The sequence below is a fragment of the Maylandia zebra genome, linkage group LG12 (genome assembly GCF_041146795.1).
Source record: "Maylandia zebra isolate NMK-2024a linkage group LG12, Mzebra_GT3a, whole genome shotgun sequence".
NCBI classification, from domain to species: Eukaryota; Metazoa; Chordata; class Actinopteri; order Cichliformes; family Cichlidae; genus Maylandia; species Maylandia zebra.
This window is the reverse complement of record NC_135178.1, coordinates 37,785,686-37,805,636: the sequence shown is the minus strand read 5'-3', so window position 1 is coordinate 37,805,636 and position 19,951 is coordinate 37,785,686. Positions and strand designations below refer to the sequence as shown.

Here is a 19,951-nt window from a genome sequence, read left to right as displayed (position 1 = left end):
TGTCGGTCTCTCAGGTCAGCTGACCAGCTGCTCCTGCTCAGAGGGGGCGGGGCCTTCTCTATCGTGGCTCCTAAATTATGGAATAATTTGCCCATGCACGTTAGAGAGGCGCCTTCACTGTCCACTTTTAAATCACGTCTTAAAACCCACTTTTATTCCTTGGCTTTTAACCTCAGTGAGACTTAGTTTCTCTTTTAATTGAAGTAGTTGTTCAATTAATGATTAAATGACACTCTTCTTTTATTTGGTTTTTATTTATCTCATGTAATTTTATTTTACAGTTCCAAAGTGCTTTATAAATAAAGGTGGTGGTGATGATGATGATGATGATGAAGAAGACACGCAAATACAAACAACATGCAGTTGCGTTTTGTCAGAGCAAGAGCAGCTTACAGCGACCTCCGTGTTGCGCTTGGTAGCTTAATGAAAAGGTTTTTTTGGGGGGGTTTTGCCATCAGAATTATTGTCTAAAGGCGACGAAAGATGCCCAACAGATTTACTTTATCAAATGGACCATCCCGGCCCGTGATAGGCCTCCATACCTTGGAGGGGAGCTTAATGAAAAGTTAAATTCCCTCTTTGTCCTCATTTTTATGAGAATACTGAAAGAGGGTGAACACAGAAGAAGTCTCTCAGCCAGATGCAGCAAAGACATTACTCCTGTTTAACACATATTTAAAACTAACTGAAGCCAGAAAGCAATGCTGTGATCAAAAACAACTATATTAACAAAAGAAGTCATGCTAAGACTTTAGGGAAAAAAGACTACTTGCCACAACTTATACTGTAAACTAATGTTTTCAGTGGAGATTGATAAGCTTGTTTTCTGCTGGTGTGATTACAGATGCAGTGGTAGTCATGCTCCCCAGGCTTCCACTGATGACATCCTAACGTCTGCAACCTGGCAGCAGGTGGAGGGACATTCAATAAGGCGTGCTACTGTCCCTGCCCAAAATGATCCTACTGCTGCTTCATGGTGCTGGAGCTTTTTCTTTGTTAGACATGTGAAAATGGACATTTCCTAAAAACTAGAGCAGGGGTTGGCAACCTCTCTGATGACGAGTGCATCTAAAATTTCCTCAGAAGCATGAAGCGCCTTGAGGCGACTTATGTTGTGATTTAGCACTATATAAATAAAATTGAATTGAAGTCAGTGTGCCATATGATTGCATAGCAATAAATTTAATAACGCTCTATATGAACAGTTACACACTATATAGAACAACTTTATAGAATCATTTGTTCACAGATGTTGGCAGCTGTCAGCGAATAGTTATCAGCTATTTGGAAACAAAAGACACTTTTTATCCATAACAGCAAATGAACTGTACAACAGAAAATACAAATGCTATTTATGGTCTCCTCACAACAATGATAAGAGAAATAAACTGGGCCAATATGGCATGTTTGATAATACAGTGACACACATGTGATCTCTGGGCTCTCACTCAGAGACACAGGTCTCCCAGTGTCCAGCATTCAGAGGCTGCCTGAGGACTCATGTGAGAGAAAACCTGCTCACACAGACATTAGAGCCAAATACTGTCAATAAGGCCTCTGCAATGTTCTGAAGACAGTTAAACGTGTCAGGTAGTGATGTCCAGCAGGTGAACATGCAGCTCCATGAACACGCACAGCTGTGGATTCCAGCTGCTTCGATGTTGCATTAACTCGACCATGCGAGACAAATCCAGCTGCTCATTAAAGATTTCTGGTTTGATCAGAAAATAAAAGATTGGTCCAAACACCTGAAAGTCCCAAAAACACATTGTGAATTCTGTCTCGATTCTACGGATGTATCCGTGTGTTTCCGTGGCGCTGATGCTGAGCGGACAGCTCCTGAAGTATTTGAAGTGTCAGAATGTGGAAAGCTAACAACGTCCCTCTGACCAGTAGGCTAAGTTATTTTTAGCCAATTACAAGTTGAATCTGGTAGTTGGGTTGTTAGCTAAGATACCATCATCAAGAAGCGGCACAACTAATGTGTCTATGTGAGCTGATTTGCGATGTGTTTTTAATGCACCTTCTCAGATTAATACACTGCGTGTCGTGCCCAGAGCTGGACTGGGACAAAAGAATTCAGCCGGGGCATTTTCACTACAGACCGGCCCCCCAGGTACTAAAGCCATAAAGCCTTTGAATGAAAACAAACGCTGCTGTGACAGTGATGTACTGTCTTGTTGGTATATGTGTGATTTCTATACATTTTACATCAGATTAAAACTTTAGGTGTAAGATTCAGATAATTATTTAATAAAAGTGAGACATTTTAAATGACAATAAGAAAATGTTAAGAGATATACTCTAAAACACTTCTTCAGTAAAGACTCAGAGAAGAGAAACACACAGAACTTCTTGCTAGCAAGGGCAGCCTCCAGAACTGAGACTCGCCCTGAGGACTGCCCTGGTCTTTATTTAAATGCTTCAGTGAGCGTTTGTTCCATACAGGAGGTGTGCGTGTGTGTGTGTCCCCATAAATGACTTCCCGAAACCTGCTGGTCTCGAAGTCCAGCAGTTCATCTAAACAAAAAGCACTTAGACTAAGACAGATATAGCTACGTTAATCCTACCGTAAAACAATAAGACAAGCTACGCCCTCTCCCATGCTCCTAGGATGTGGGGTGAAGCCAGAACACCCTGGAATGTCACAGACCTCCTAGGATGAGACATTCTTTCAATATGCCACCAACTATATACTTCTACACACAAATGATTACATGCAGTATTCTACCATATGCAAACTTATATCATTAAAAGATTATACTGACTACTAAGTACAATTTTCCTATTGACAGAAAGAAAAGTATTTCTTTGTGCCCCCCTCTCCCTGTTAATGCCCTACCTGCCCCCCTGGCAACACTTTGCTAGACCCGCCCCTGCACAGTTACCAGCTGTCAGCTACTTAGAAAAGGATCCTGGTGTTATTTGTCTCTCAGAAACAGTTCATAACTTCCACTCATCCATGTCACCTAAAAGGTAAACCTGTTTCTCCATCACAGCTCTGATGATTCAGTAAGGACATCTCCTGGTTTCATCTTCATGTTTCCCTCTCACCACATATCCAAACCGACATCATGAGCAGCTTTTTTGCAGCTGTGGCTCCAGCAAACATCAGCTGATACTAGAAATTAATATTAAATAAATTCTAACAACAGCTGATCAAGCTTAAACGTGCTGCTGTTGTTTAGCGCGACATCTGCTGGTTTCCTCTTTCTGGCGCAAAGTGGGCGATAAATAAACAAGAGAGAATGATTGAAGTAGCAACAGGAGAGAGAGGGGAGAGAATAAGAGAAGAAGAGGCAGCTGTGCAGCGTAAACACAGAATAACTCCAGCTTTGTGTCTTTTTCAATGTAGCTGAAGTCCAGGACAAACTGTGTTCCTTTTCACCTCAACACGAAACGCGTAATATTTTCTCTGAATACGAGACGATTCCATCTTTTTACAGGACGGTTGGAAACTCTACTACTAACCTTATGAATTAAATAAAGTTCAACATCAGTAACATAGCACCACCCAGCTGTATAGAAACTCCGTCCTGCTAGCTAGCACGCAGTACGAGTTATTGTAACTGACTGTAAAAAGTCAGCACAACGAAAATAAACTCCACCTAAACTTGGTTTATATCTGACCCAGATAGACTGCAGGTCATAACTTCTTACCTGAAGTTCAGTTCACCTGACACTCGGACTGGCGGCTGCCTCGGGGCTCTCCTCCTGCCTCACCTTCCCTCATCCACCTGCTGACCTCTGTGGAAGCTCCGCCACAGCCACCACCAAACAACTGAGTTATTTTTACACATCTCCCTTCATCTGGCCAATCCACCACCTCTCATTGTTTATGCTGTTACAAGAAAAAAATAAAATAAAATAATCGGCCCACCGATGGCCAGTCCAGCTATGGTCGTGCCATCAGTTAACCCTACGTGTGCCACAGCTGGCACGTGTGCCCAGGGTTGCCGACCCCTGATCTAAACTTTATAGTCATATATCTGTCTATTTAAAAAAAAAAAATCAGTGATTTTATAATAAAACTTGGTTACATAAAATGTACAAAACACAACCAAAAATTATAAACACCATGAAAACAGTTACTCTCAAGAAAATACAAGAAATCAAATCACACATATCCAGATTTTTACCAATCATTACAGAAAACAACAAATCAGAAAAGACTAGAATGACTGATTCAACTTACAGTGCAGTACAGAGCAAAACTAACACAACTTAAATGAACATCCTGGTACTTAAAGAGCTCAGCCCAAAACTCTTTGAGCCATAACTTCAAAAAACAGACAAGAATAAAGGTACCTGATCACCAAATGTGTGTCGTCTTTCTTTATGATAAAACATTTAAGGCAGGTTAGACGCATCAGAATTATTTGCTGTTGCGAGGAAATCCCAAACATGTAAAACGTGCAGAACACATCGGTGCTTCTTTAACGTTTTTTCCCAGTACAAATGAAAGAAAAACAACTGAAATCATTCATTTCTCGTCATAAAATGCTGCAGCTGACGCGTCACTGACCTCCTTACTTAAGATTTTTTGCATCAATTCACTTAATTGTTGTTCATGTTCTTCCTGTAGTTCGTCCTTGTCCTCCTCAGTTTTTGCGTTCCTCATTTGTTTTTCATGTTTTTCCACTAGATTCTTGAGCTTTCTCAGGTTTTCGCTCTTCTTGGTCACACGTTTGACTAAGTCGTTCATTTCCTTCACGTGTTCTTCCCGCTGAGCATTTAATTCATCCATGTGTTTCTTTTGGGATTCGTTGAACTCTTCTGCTTTCTGTCTGGCTTTTCTTTCATAGCTCTTCTTTAGGTCCTCCAGTGTTTTCTGATGATTGTTCTCTATTATTTCCATTTCTCTTCTTATTTGTTCCTCTTGTAATTTGTTTTCATATTTTATTTTTTCTTGTTTGTAACTTTCCAGCAGTTTGTCTATTCTTTCTTCCTCCTCCTGTCGTCTCTTTTCATCTTCTTGTCTTTGTTTCTCTCGCTCTTCTCTTCGTTCTTTCTCCCAGGCTTCTTGTTTTCGTTGCATCTCTTCTCTGGTCTCTTCCAGATGTCTGTCGACACTTTCCTTTGCCTCTTTTTCCAACTGAATTTGTCTGTCTAACTTTTCAAGTACTTCTTGAATTGTTAATTGTTGTCGATATCTTTCTTCTCTAGTGTCCTTTTCCTCCTTTTCTCTCATTTCTTCTTTTTTTTTCTTCTCTAGTTCTTCCTTAATTTTGTTCATCATTTCCTCGAGTTCTTCAGCTTTCTGTTTTCCCTCCTTTTCTGATTTTTCTTTCTCTTCTGCCATTCTTATTTTCATTGCTTTCATTTCTTGCTTATGTTTTCTTTCAATCTCTTCCTTTTCCTTCTGCATCTCTTCTTCCTTCTCCTTTAAATTCTTCTGCATCTCCTTCCTTATCGCAGCTTCAGCCTCTTGCAGCATCTCATTGGTGTAGAAGCTTCCTCCATTGTTCTTCACCATGGTGTCAATCTTTGCTATCAGCTCACTGACTTGTGTGCGGTTTTGCTTGTCAGAGTTATTGAACACATGGTATCTTCCTCCACAGTCAGAGATCAGCTTCTTAAAGGAACTGTGACATTTGTTCTTGATATAATCATCAATAGACTCTCCCTGACGCTCCAGATCGTCTCCTCTGGTGAAAAGAACGATGGTGAACTTTTTTGAGTTCTTCCCAAAGAATCTTTTAGTGAGCCTGATCGTTTCTCTCTCCTCTGCTGTGAATCTACCGACCTGTATCACCACCAAGAAGACATGTGGTCCTGGAGCCAGCTGGCTGATACATTTCACCAGCTCTTCTTGAACTTCTTCATTTGACAGAGCGGTGTCAAACAGACCAGGAGTGTCGACCACAACAACAGGACGACCGTCCACCTCACCCTCTGCCTTCTTACAATATTGTGTGACTGATATTTGACTGTATTCAACTTTAAACTCGTCTCTTCCTAAAATGGTGTTTCCTGTAGAGCTCTTTCCACAGCCGGTCTTTCCAATCAGCACAATCCTGAGACAATCTGAGTCTTTTCCTTCAACTTCATCACCTAAAACATGAAAACAATCAGAGTTAAAACTTGTATACTGCTGGATTAAAACTCTTTGGGTCACTGAACACAGAAAAATATTAAAATCTAAACTACTTACAAGTCATCATGTTCGTCTTCAGCTTCTCAAGTTCATCATGTTGCATCTGTATGGATTTATCTTGTTGTAAGACTTTGTCCATCTGTGCATGTAGAAATGTTGTCTTTGTATAACAGTGTGGTTTGTTTGTGGCATCACTAATTTTGTCCACAACCTCAAACATCTTTGTAATCTGCTGTTTGTCTTTGATGTTGAGAACCACATGTCTTTGTCCGAACGTCTGAAGAAGCTTCTGGATGTCTTTGTCTATACTTAATATATTTTCAGCAGCTGGATGTGTAGGATCTGAGTCCACAGTGAACAGAATCATGGTGAAGTCATTGACTCGAGAGCTGAATGTGTCCTGGATGGTCTCTAACTCTCCCTTGTCTTCATCAGTGAGGGGAGCCACAGGCAGGACCAGGATGAAGGCATGGACACCCTCAGGATCACAGAGGGAGATACACTTGAATGATTCCTCCATCACTGCCTCCTGAGGTTTTCCATACAAGGCAGGCAGCTCCACCAGGGAAACCCAACGTCCACACACCTCTCCCTGATGTTTAACACACTCTGATGAGTTGGAGGCTGAATGAAGCTCAGTCTGACCTAAAATGGCCTTGGCTGCTGACGTCTTCTCTGCTGCTCTCCTCCCACACAGAACCAGGTTCAGACTGGACTTCAGATTGGGTTTAGCCTCTTCTTTTAACGTTAGATATTTTCCCCAGTTTTTACTCACCATCTCATTCATTTCTGCCATCAACTCTGAGGAATCTGAGAAGGAGTCTTTTCTGTCAAAGTTAACGAAGTGCTGCCTTTGTTTGGATTCTTCAATGAGTTTGTCCACTGAGTTATTCCCTTCCTCGTTATGCGTTCGGATGACGATGGAGTGATTAAAAGCATCTTGACCAAACAAGCTCAGGACCAAATTCAGAGTTTTTCTGTTCTCCTCAGTGAAATCAGAAGGTTTGACTAACAGCAGCAGAACGTTTGGTCCAGGAGGACAGAGACTCACACAGCTCTTCATCACTTTAAACAGCTCTTCCACAGGCAGACTGAAGATGTTGGGAGCTTTTACAACTGTGGGAGGTTTCCTGTTCCTCTCTCCAGAGGCAGCACCAGATTGCTTTCCTTCAAAACCTTCAGACTCTTTTTTCCCAACGAGGAGCTTTTCCAGGGCTGATTTCATTCTTTCACTTTTTCCAAACAGCATTATCCTGAGTTCACATGCTGCAATATATTAAAAACTTAAACTGGTTAATAACCTTCATACATACATCATTTTTTACCACATTCATTACACAGTGTGAACTGTTAATGACCGGGCCCCTCAGTTTTGCATTTGAGCTTTGAATCCTTGAATTCCACAAACCTGCATGTTCCTCATGTTCAGTCTCAATGATTATTCAGATCAGCTGACTTTTTATTTACTCATGTTTAGGTTAGAGAGAAGCTGGCAGTCACAGCCTTAATCTGGTTCAGGCTGAGGGGCCAGACTAAGTGTGATTCAGGTGACTCGTATGAAGAAGAAATTAAAACTCAAGACTTTCAAACAAGAATGTCAAACTTATGTAAACGTTTTAAAAGTACCAGCTAAAAAAAGCTGTACTTACCACAACGTTTGACACGAGGAACTGGCAGTGAAACCGATGTTTCCTCACTGGAAACTTCCTCCCTCGTGCTCTTCTTCACCACTGTATCTATGGCTGCTAACAGCTGCTCTTGTTCCAGGTTCTTCTGCCACAACAATTTTTCTCTACATTTCTTGATTATGTCTCCTAACTGTGGATGCTGCAGATTCATTTCTATGGAAGGTGAACTCTTGTCTTTGGGCATTATCAGAGCCAGTGAACGATCAAATGATGGATCACCGAAGAGTTCAAGGACCATTTGTAGCCTCTGTCTGTGATCCTCAGTGAAGTCTGCAGGCTGGAGGACCAGCAGAAACACATGAGGTCCAGGAGTAGAGAGTCTCACACAGTCCTCAACTTGTTTCGTCAGATCTTCTGGGGAGATTTTAGCCGACAGCAGATCTGGAGTGTTGATGAGATCGATTTCTTTCCCCTTCAGCTCCCTTTTGACTCTCAGACAGAGGTCTGCTTTATCCTCAGAGCTGAACACAGTCACTCCCAGTATGAAGTTGCCCACTGAGCTCCTCTTAGACCAGCTGTTCCCCAGCAGAACGACCCTCAGCTCAGACACTGGGGGAAAAAATAAAATGAGTGCATGTGTTAAAACATTTATGTGATGTTTATGTTAGTCACTAATTTTTGTAGTAAAAAAAATAATTTCTGTCTCAGTGTACGGTGATGATTGATTGAAATGATTCTGCTCGTCTCCCCAAACAGGTTTTTGAACATTTTTACTAATTTTCCTCAAACCAGATTATGTCAGCTCAGGGAGAGGACAACCTTGACTGGAGACAAACTCACTGTCTGTTCTTCGGTCGGGCACAAGTCGGATGGTTTTATTGAGTTCTTTTCTTTCTTCTTCAGGTTTTTCGTTTTCTATTTCATCTTTCTGTTTTTTATTTTTATTAATTTCTTGTTGCAGTTGTGTTTGTGTTCTCATCAGTTCTTCTTTTAGTTCCTTTTCTTTCTGGTTCCAGCTTTTCTGTAACAGGTTAAACTCTTTTCTGTGTGCTTCCTCTTTCTGCTGCATTTCTTCTTCATGCTGTTGCACCAGTTTTGAATTGATTTGATTTTCTTTTCTTGTTATTTCATATTTTTCTCTTTCCTGCTTAAACTCTTCTTGGAGCTTTTTCTGCTTTTCTTCCTCCTCCTGATGTATTCTTTCAGTTTCCCTGGACTGATTTTCCTGCCACTCTTTTTCTTTCCTCTCCCAGTCCTCTTGTTTTTCTTGCTTTGTCTTCTCTGCAGTGAGGATGAGGAAGCTTTCTTTGTTTTCTTGCAGCATGTCTTCAATCTTCTCCATTAACACTTTGTGCTCATTGGTAAACATGTTGTAGTGTCTTCCATCACAGTCCTGAAGGAGCTTGTTCACAGAGGCGCTTGTTTCTTTCCACTGATGTCTGTACGTGCTGATGAGCATCGAGTGTTTAAAGGAATCTTCTCCAAACAAACTCAGGATGAACTTCAGAGTTTTTCTGTTCTCCTCAGTGAAATCAGAAGGTTTGACCAACAGCAGCAGAACGTTTGGTCCAGGAGGACAGAGACTCACACAGCTCTTCATCTCCTCTCTCACTCCCTGCACAGACAGACTGAACATGTCGGGGGTTTTCACCACTGTTAGTGGTTTTTCTTTCCACGCTCCACCAGCATCTTCACAGTGTTTAGCTGGAGAAATATTTCTGAACTGAAAAGAATTTTTCTTTGTGATGAAGTTTCCAAGTGTCGTCTTTTCTTCCTCGTTTTTCCCAAACAGCACAATCCTGAGTCCACGAGCTGCCAAACAACAAGGAATAAGAAGAGTTTAGTGATGCGCTCATCAGCGTCTTAACATGATACATCTCAATATATCAATAATCAAATAAATAATCAGTAATTAAAACACTTTTTAAGACACACAAGACTGATTTTTCCATCTGAACTTATTTTAATTTCGCTGTCTGTTTCTGTTTGCAGATCTCCCCATCATTTCACACTCGGGGGAAACAGAAGCAAGAGCCCAGCACAGAAGGACGATGTATTAATAACAACACATGTGACTTTACTGGAGGTGGGTTGCAAAGTGGTTTGTGTGATATTATCTTTTGGGAGACTCCTGTTTCATTTCCTGTCAAAACAACACAAAACAAAACAAAAAAAACAGAACAAAAAAAGTTGCTGGTTGAAGAAAATTAACTTTAAGTCAAAATTTGTCAGGGGTATAAATAATTATGGGCTTGACTGTACACTCATATATACTGTCCACACTTACAGTGGAGTGTTTATATAGTGGAGTCACTGTGTTAAGCATTTAACCTGCATGTTTAAATCACATGATGCATATAGGTCAAATATATCTATCATTATATATTAATGAAAAATATTGTACCACTTTTTGTATAACACATGCTTCTCAATACTGTATGAAAATGTAATGATTAGGATCAATAAGTAACTGTTACAGTCCGCGGGACAGACGGGGTGGAGAGAATGAGGTGGACCCCGGAGCAGACACAGGTGAGGTGAGAAAAACCCTTACTCAGCATAGATAGCAGCTCACGTCTGGCATGCACACCCACACCTGTCGAACTGATCAAGTGTTAACTGCTGGTTTGCAGACTTTCTGACTCACTTTGGCCATAAAACTGACAAAGGGACCCAAATTAGTGATGGATGGAAGAGCGGTTTGCAAGAAGTTAGTGTAGGATCCTATGTGTTATAAGTGGAAGATTAAAAGAAAGAACAAAGGATGGAAGGGGACCTGATGGCAGTGGGGGGGGGGGGGGGGGGGGGGGGGGGGTCGCTGATCCTATACAAGTCCTATATATATATATATATTATATATATATATATTTTTTGTCCACCTCTGGCACAACTGCCAGAGGTGCATATACATATATGCCTTATAATGGAAAATAAAATGTGTTTATGAAATCTGTAAATCACTGTATTGAGTTGTCTGTGAAGGTTCTCAGTCATCCAGGTCATCGTAGTCAAAGGAGCTTGCAAAGAAAAGCGTCTGGACTTCTTTAAGTTGCTTGAAGATGTTTCACCTCTCATCCGAGAAGCTTCTTCAGTTCTAAGGTCAAATGGTGGAGAGTCCCAGATATAAACCTAGTGGGAGTGACCCCCCACAGAGGGACAAAAGGACCCCCTGATGATCCTCTAATCGCCTGAGCCAAGGTGTGAAACTGGGTGTGGGTCACAATCAGCCAGAGTTTCGGGTGAGTTCATTGTGAAACCTGGCCCCACCTTATCATGCGAATTCCTGAGGTCAGATGGCCCAGGATGTGAGTGGGCGTTAAGGCGTCTGGGAAGGGAACTCAAAACTGGATTATAGATGGCAGACAGTTGGTGTCGTAAGCCCCGCCTCTGTTCAAAGATGGTCGCTCACAGTGGACATAGATGGCTTCTTTCACTCCTCTTTCAAACCATCTGTCCTCTCTGTCCAAAGTGTGAACATTGGCATCCTCGAAAGAGTGACCTTTATCCTTAAGATGCAGATGGACTGCTGAGTCTTGTCCTGTGGAGGTGGCTCTTCTATGTTGTGCCATGCGCTTGTGAAGTGGCTGTTTGGTCTCTCCAATGTAGAGGTCTGGGCATTCCTCGCTGCACTGTACAGCATACACCGCATTGTTAAGTCTGTGTTTGGGCGTTTTATCTTTCGGGTGAACCAGTTTCTGTCTGAGTGTGTTGCTGGGTCTGAAATACACTGGGATGTCATGCTTGGAGAAAACTCTCCTGAGTTTCTCTGATACACCGGCTACATAGGGGATGACAATGTTGTTGCGTCTGTCCTTCTTATCCTCCCTCGCTGGTGTCTGGTCTTCTTTTCTGTGCCTCTTTGCTGACTTTAAGAACGCCCATTTTGGATAGCCGCACGTTTTGAGTGCTTCCTTTACATGTGTGTGTTCCTTCTTTTTTCCTTCAGGCTTAGAGGGAACACGTTCTGCCCGGTGGTGTAGGGTCCTAATTACTCCAAGTTTGTGTTCCAGAGGGTGATGGGAGTCGAACAGGAGGTACTGGTCCGTGTGTGTGGGCTTCCGGTAAACTTCGATGTTGAGGTTGCCGTTCTCTTCAATGTGCACAGCGCAGTCCAGGAAAGGCAAACAGTTGTCCTTTGTGTCTTCCCTGGTGAACTTGATGTTTTTATCCACAGCGTTAATGTGCGCAGTGAAGGATTCCACTTCTTGTGTCTTGATTTTGACCCAGGTGTCGTCCACATATCTGTACCAGTGGCTGGGTACTCTTCCTTTGAAAGAGCCAAGAGCCTTCCTTTCCACTTCCTCCATGTAAAGGTTGGCTACAATAGGTGACACGGGGGAGCCCATGGCACAGCCATGTTTTTGTCTGTAAAAGCCTTCGTTGTATTTGAAATATGTAGTGGTGAGGCAGAGGTCTAACAGGGTGCAGATCTGATCGGGTGTGAAGTTGGTCCGGTCCTCCAAGGAGCTGTCTTCTTGTAGTCGTTTTCTGACAGTCTCCACGGCCTCCGTGGTGGGTATGCAAGTGAAGAGAGAGACTACATCAAAGGACACCATGGTTTCATCTGGATCCAGGGTAAGTTTCTGGACCTTGTCGGTAAAGTCGGTGGAGTTCTTGATGTGGTGTGGGGTGTTTCCCACGAGAGGAGCAGGGATGGTAGCAAGGTGTTTAGCAATGTTGTAAGTGGCTGAGTTTATGCTACTGACTATGGGTCTGAGTGGGACAGCTTCCTTGTGGATTTTAGGAAGTCCGTAGATGCAGGGTATGGCATCCCCTGGGTAAAGGCGGTGATATGTGAGGAGGTCAATAATTTTGTCCTTTTCAAAGTCTTGAAGGCAAGCTATAACTTTCTTTTTGTAGCTGCTTGTGGGGTCTCGCTTTAAGGCTTCGTAGGTATTGTTGTCACTGAGGAGAGTAGTGATCTTTGTGTGGTAATCTGTAGTGTTTAGTATTGAGTTTTTATTTACATTGCACTCAGCGCTCCAACTATTTTGGAATCAAGGTTTTATTTGTATACAGTGGGGCAAAAAAGTATTTAGTCAGCCACCAATTGTGCAAGTTCCCCCACTTAAAATGATGACAGAGGTCAGTAATTTGCACCAGAGGTACACTTCAACTGTGAGAGACAGAATGTGAAAAAAAATCCATGAATCCACATGGTAGGATTTGTAAAGAATTTATCCGTAAATCAGGGTGGAAAATAAGTATTTGGTCACCTCAAACATGGAAAATCTCTGGCTCTCACAGACCTGTAACGTCTTCTGTAAGACGCTTTTCTGTCCCCCACTCGTTACCTGTATGAATGGCACCTGTTTGAACTCATCATCTGTATAAAAGACACCTGTCCACAGCCTCAAACAGTCAGACTCCAAACTCCACCATGGCCAAGACCAAAGAGCTTTCGAAGGACACCAGGAAAAGTACTGTAGACCTGCACCAGACTGGGAAGAGTGAATCTACAATAGGCAAGCAGCTTGGTGTGAAAAAATCAACTGTGGGAGCAATCATCAGAAAATGGAAGACATACAAGACCACTGATAATCTCCCACGATCTGGGGCTCCACGCAAGATCTCATCCCGTGGGGTCAAAATGATCATGAGAACGGTGAGCAAAGATCCCAGAACCACACGGGGGGACCTGGTGAATGACCTGCAGAGAGCTGGGACCAAAGTAACAAAGGTCACCATCAGTAACACACTACAACGGCAGGGAATCAAATCCCGCAGTGCCAGACGTGTTCCGCTGCTGAAGCCAGTGCATGTCCAGGCCCGTCTGAAGTTTGCCAGAGAGCACATGGATGATACAGCAGAGGATTGGGAGAATGTCATGTGGTCAGATGAAACCAAAGTAGAACTTTTTGGTATAAACTCAACTCATCGTGTTTGGAGGAAGAAGAATACTGAGTTGCATCCCAAGAACACCATACCTACTGTGAAGCATGGGGGTGGAAACATCATGCTATGGGGCTGTTTTTCTGCCAAGGGGACAGGACGACTGATCCGTGTTAAGGACAGAATGAATGGGGCCATGTATCGTGAGATTTTGAGCCAAAACCTCCTTCCATCAGTGAGAACTTTGAAGATGAAACGCGGCTGGGTCTTCCAACATGACAATGATCCAAAACACACCGCCCGGGCAACAAAGGAGTGGCTCCGTAAGAAGCATTTGAAAGTCCTGGAGTGGCCTAGCCAGTCTCCAGACCTCAACCCCATAGAAAATCTGTGGAGGGAGTTGAAAGTCCGTGTTGCTTGGCGACAGTCCCGAAACATCACTGCTTTCGAGAAGATCTGCATGGAGGAATGGGCCAAAATACCAGCTACTGTGTGTGCAAACCTGGTAAAGACCTATAGTAAACGTTTGACCTCTGTTATTGCCAACAAAGGTTATGTTACAAAGTATTGAGTTGTATTTTTGTTATTGACCAAATACTTATTTTCCACCCTGATTTACGAATAAATTCTTTACAAATCCTACCATGTGGATTCATGGATTTTTTTTTCACATTCTGTCTCTCACAGTTGAAGTGTACCTCTGGTGCAAATTACTGACCTCTGTCATCATTTTAGGTGGGGGAACTTGCACAATCGGTGGCTGACTAAATACTTTTTTGCCCCACTGTATATTTGAAGATATTGGCTGAGAAATCAGATGACGTGGACTGATATTGAAATGAGCTGATCTGAAGGTATCATGGCTGAGCCAATGATTGATGTGTAATTTTAGCTTCATATATCAAATAGTTTTCAGATGCCTATCAATCTGACCTTCATGTCTGACCTTCAACTTTTAAAGATTATTCTCAACTACTCAGAGTGGCCGTCGACCAGCGCATGCAAGACAGAAGCGTGGCAAGAGAGGTGGGCTACATGTTAGACTAAAGGCTAGAGCCACACGACCACCTCTAGCCTTTTGTTAGCCAACGTCTGCTCTCTCGAAAACAAGATGGATGAGCTGTGAACCAGGATAACATCTCAACATGAGATCAGAGAGTGCTGTGCTCTGATTTTTACGGAAACCTGGACTACGGGAAGCTCGCTAGACTAGGCAATACAGTTACAGACCCACATCAGCAAACACGAGACCGCTCACACAGATGCCGTGTTTGTTGTTGCCGGGGATTTTAATCACTGCAACCTCAGGACTGTGCTCATGAGGTTCCATCAATATGTGGGAATATCACGTCTCTAGCAATGTAAGGGGCGCAAACAAGGCAGTGCCTCGCCCGCACTCTGGACAGTCCGACCACATTTCTGTGTTCCTCTGTCCAACATACAGGCAGCTCCTCAAACGAGCCCCGAACAAAATGGTAAATGGCCTGTATTTGTATAGCGCTTTACTTAGTCACTACATTCAGTCATCCACCCATTCACACACACATTCACACACACATTCACACACACATTCACACGCTAAAATTACTAACGTTTGGAGCGAAGAGATCTGATTTGGTGCTTCAGGACTGCTTTGATGTTACAAACTGGGGTGTGTTTAAGACTGCTGGCGTAAGAGAGGAGAGTTCTGTGGATTTAGAGGAATATGCATCAGTGGTTACCAGCTACATCAGCACATGCACTGATATTGTCCCCACCGAGTACTACAAACATATCCAAATCAGAAACCATGGTTGAACTCTGAGGTACCTTCCATGCTACATGCACGCTCCACTGCATTTGCCTCTGGTGACGCTGTGGGGGACAAAAAGGCCAAATAAGACCTGCGTAGATCCATCAGGGAAGCCAAGAGGCAATACAGACCGAAGCTGGAAGGACACTACAACAGCTCAGATTTCCGACGCAGGGCCTTCAACAAATTACTGATTTCCAGCAGAGGAGCAGCAGGGTCACAGTCAGCTCCAACACGCTACCAGATGAGCTGAATAAGTTCTACACCTCAACACCAACCAACTCAGAGGGATTCTACCAGCAGAGGCAGCACGGAGCTCTTCACTCACTGTGGCTTCAACTGAGGTGTGGAAGGTTCTGAGGACTAACCCCGAGAGCAGCTGGCCCTGACAACATCCCTGGCCGTGCTTTTAGGGGCTGCTCTTCAGAGCTCGCTCAGGTGTTTACAGACATTTTCAGTTTGTCCCTCACCCAGTCAGCTGTGCCCACCAGTCCACCACCATAGCGCCCCTCCCCAAGAAAAACAACATAATCTGTTTGAATTATTAGACTAATATCTGGAAACTCCAGTATTTTGTTCCATTGGATGGGAAAATATGCTGATATTTGTCTGTGTGGTACAATTTCTCACATTTGCTCAATCCACCATGAACGTTGAGGCATTTTCTTCATTTCTGTGACTAAAAGTTTCACGTTAAAAAGTACTGATTTCATGGCATTGTGTCCCTAGTTGTTATTAATTTATTTATTTTTATTTCTATAGTGTTTTTAAATATGGGACTTACTGAACTTATTTATATTTTGTCCTCCTGCCAGCAGAAGAGCTCAGAGTACAGAGAGACCCAACAAACATTTAAAAGTAATAAAATGTTTTCCTGAACTCACCAGCAGCTCGAGCAGGATCCATGTTTGCAGGCACTGACAGCTGATGTTTCAGGGTTTGATGAGAACCATCTGCTCCAGTTTCAGATAAATCACAGCTCACATGCTTTTCCTTGTTCTCTCTCACAATCTGACTGAAGCGTGTCAACAGTTCCTGAAGTTCAAGATCTTTCTGTTTTAAATATCTGTATCTGCACATGGTGACCAGGTCCTTCAGTGCTGGATGCTGCTTGTAATTTTCTGTGTAAGCTAATTGTTCCTTTGCAGGTGTTGATATCAGGACCAGCGAGTGTTGAAATGACTGATCACCAAAGTCTCGCAGGACTGTTTGTAGCTTCTGATTTTGCTCCTCAGTGAAGTCTTCAGGCTGTAGAACCAGCAGGAACACATGAGGTCCAGGATCAGAGAGCCTCACACAGGTTTCTCTCAACTCTGTCAATTTGTCCTCAGAGATGTTTGGATGCAGCAGATCTGGAGTGTTGATCAGAACGATTTCTTTCCACCTGCACCGCCCGCTGACCCTCACACAGCAGTCTGGTTCCTCAGTGCTGAACACGGCCCCTCCCAGTATGAAGTTCCCCACGTCTCTCCTCTGAGACCAGCTGTTCCCCAGCAGGACAACCCTCAGCTCAGACACTGGCATCAAAACACAACGACAACAGGGAGTCAACAAAAACAGAGCCAGGGTCACTCTAAGATGTTTAGTGTGTTAAAATCATGTTTGCTGATCATCAGAGAGGAAACATATGATAAATATTTTGAGGAATCTTCTCCAGAAAACCATTAATACCCATAAAATATACATTAATTTGCAAATGTTAAAAAACAGTCATTCATCAACAAATACATCATGCTATTTCCAAAAAACGGTTTTGATAGTTCGAGAAAGAAACCCTGCAATATTATTTGTGTTTTGAATGAAAAATGTGATTTAATTTAGGTTCAACAACATTTTTCAGTTTTGTCATTTCCAAATGAAACAGACACTGCCCGACCACAACAAGCTCACACCTGGATTCAACCAACAGGTTCCACTGCAAAATGTCATGCCAACTATGTGTATACAGTATAATTCATTACATGCAAACTCCATGTGCTTCACATAAAAGATGGAAACATTAAGACCCATATAAATCAACAGTGCTTTGAGGAAATTAAAAAATAATTTATAAGTTAACATTCAAACACACAATAGAAAGAAACTCATGGAATTGGCACTAAACATCTGTGTAACTAAGAAAAACACTGATCAGTGAAATTAATCTGCAGAAAATGTTTCAGTTTGATTGGGAGCAGAAAAACTGGAAAAGAGATGCATACATCATGTCTAGTTATCAGGTTGTGACCTGGAGTTGCTCCAGTTGGTCAGGTCCAGGTTCTGTAGTGTTGTTTTTTTTTTTTTAAAACAGTTTTTTTTTTTTTGCCTTTTTCAGCTTTATTTGATAGATGCAATGAAGAAAGGACAGAGACAGAGGGGCAGACATGCGGCAAAGGGCCACGGGTTGGACAAGAACCCAGGCCGGCTGCGCTCAGCCGTTTGGTACATGGTCACCCACTCAAAGCCAAACCAGTGCCTGAGATTCTGTCGTGTTATGTCATCCAAAACAAAGATGACAGCTGACTGAATATACTGGTTTGTCATGTTTTTTTTCCATCAGTGGATATTTTCTGACTCAGATTGTGAAATCAGGGATCATGAAACATTTTCACACATGGATTGGCCCCAGAGTCTAGACATTAACCACACAGAATCTTTGGGAGGTGCTGTTAGACTTTCCCATCAGCGATATGCACAACTGGGGCAGGGATAGCTCAGTAGGTAGAGGGGTCGCCCTGTGATCGGAAGGCTGGGGTTCAAATCCACTGAGGCACCCTTGAGCAAGGTACTGTCCCTACACACAGCTCCCTGGGTGCCTGCTTAGTGGCTGCCCACTGCTTCACTGAGTGAATGGATCAAATACAGAGAAAAAAAAAGTAATTTTCCCACGGGGATCAATAAAGTATACATTATTATTATTATTAAACTGTGGATGAAAATAATACTGTGATGCTGCATAAGGTTATATAAATAGAAATAATATCACAATGAATATGTACCATATCAAAGTTAGTCCAAAGAAATATTACAGTGTGACTTTTTTGGCCAAACAGTTTATATTTGAGTCACGATTAACTTACTGTTGGGGGGAATATGACCATAGCTGCTTGTTCGCTGCTGAGGCACCTCTGTGAATATAAAAGAAAAAAAGAGTTACACAAAAACCTAAACTGTGTCAAATTCCCACAGTGATGAAATTTCTTTGTTGACAGTGAAGGAGAAAGTGGGAAAAACCAGTTTCCAACATATAATGTTGCAGCAAATATACAGGAAGAGAATGTTTTTATCCAAGCGTCTGTTGCACTGAAACTTATGATCTGTTAAATGTAACTAATAATATAAGAGTGTGATGAGTGCTGATGATAAACTCTTTACTTTACAATATAAAGCACATTAACTGTTGTTGTGATTTAATGGTATAAAAATAAAATTGAAAATGATAAAACATGAACTGGAATATTGAAACATGGCAACAAAAAGCCTCAAAGATATCAGATCAGAGACGATCAGCAACAACATCCCGGAAATGTCAAACCTGCCCAGGTTTAAAACAAAAACACTCACAGAAATGCTGTCAGTGAAAGAGCAATAAATAAATAAATAAATGAAGATTGAAACTCAAAGAGCAAACGGGATAATTAAGATCAAATCTCATCACATTTAAAACAGTTTCAGTTCAACCACAACAGAGAAAAACGTAAAAAGATAAAATGAGTGATTAGAACAAGGACAAAAGGAAGTAGTTTTATCCACGAGGACATCGAGCACTTGTGAAGCGTTCAACATGGAGCTTCCTGCATAAACACACCTGTGTAGCTCTCTGCTGAAGGCCGCCCAAATCCAACATGGCGGATGAGCAATGATTACGAATGTGACGGTTAACACGAACAAATAAACAAACACTAACGTTATCTAACTGTGTACCATCAGAGTCAGACTGGGATCGCTCTGAAATCAGTGATAATAAAAAGCTTTGTGCGGTCAGTCTGTTCACTTCCGTCTGTTTCCGCTTCAGCAGCTGGAGTTAATCTGATTTTACCTGAAAACTGAAAGTTTCTACATTTCTGTCAGTTTATTAAAAGAAACATCAGAAAACTGCGTCCTGCTCAGTTTCTGTGATAAAAACCAGCTGACAGTGTGATCAGCCGATACTCACCCATCGATCCGGATCGATCAAAATAATCCTTTTAACGTGTTAGAGTCACCGGATCAGCGTTGATCCATCGATGTCAGCACAGCCGCTTCATGCAGAAACTTCTTAATGCTTTACATTTAAACGTGTTTCTAATCAGATGATTTGTTCTGCTCAGAGTTGAAATTTAACGTAAAAACAACTGAAACACTTCAGTCTGTCCCGCTGCGCGAGAGGCGGAGCACAGCGAGGACGGGTCCAGCACAGGTCCAACATCGCAATGAAATGTGTTTGACGAGCAGAAGACAGTCAGCAGCAGAACGGTACAGTAGAAAAAAATAAAATAAAAAATAAATAGAAAAATAGTAAAGAGCAAAATATTAATAAGATGTAGTAAAAGAAAAAAAAAGAGATTTTCAGTTAACTGACTAATATATATATATATGTATATATAAATATATGTACACACTAGTGATTAAATAAAGAAAATC

At 42.1% G+C, this 19,951-nt stretch overlaps 1 protein-coding gene across 1 annotated transcript; it reads right to left on the bottom strand.

Moving 5' to 3' along the window:
* Positions 1–316: 316 nt before the first annotated feature.
* LOC101478136 (uncharacterized) lies at positions 317–19,701 on the bottom strand. The gene is made up of 7 exons (XM_076891213.1): positions 19,485–19,701; positions 18,409–18,456; positions 16,234–16,866; positions 8,566–9,537; positions 7,747–8,334; positions 6,155–7,363; positions 317–6,054 (listed from the first exon to the last, which is right to left on the bottom strand). The coding sequence occupies exons 1-7, from the start codon at positions 19,486–19,488 to the stop codon at positions 4,484–4,486; spliced, it is 5,025 nt and encodes a 1,674-aa protein (XP_076747328.1). The 5' UTR covers positions 19,489–19,701; the 3' UTR covers positions 317–4,483.
* Between the last annotated feature and the right edge of the window lie 250 nt (positions 19,702–19,951).

What these genes read in the sequence shown, in the direction of transcription:
- LOC101478136 (XM_076891213.1), bottom strand. An exon ending in TGGTCATATTCCCCCCAACA is followed by an intron (nt 16,867 to 18,408) that starts GTAAGTTAATCG and finishes TTTTGATGCCAG; the next exon opens with TGTCTGAGCTGAGGGTTGTC. An exon ending in TCCTCGTGTCAAACGTTGTG is followed by an intron (nt 7,364 to 7,746) that starts GTAAGTACAGCT and finishes AATATATTGCAG; the next exon opens with CATGTGAACTCAGGATAATG.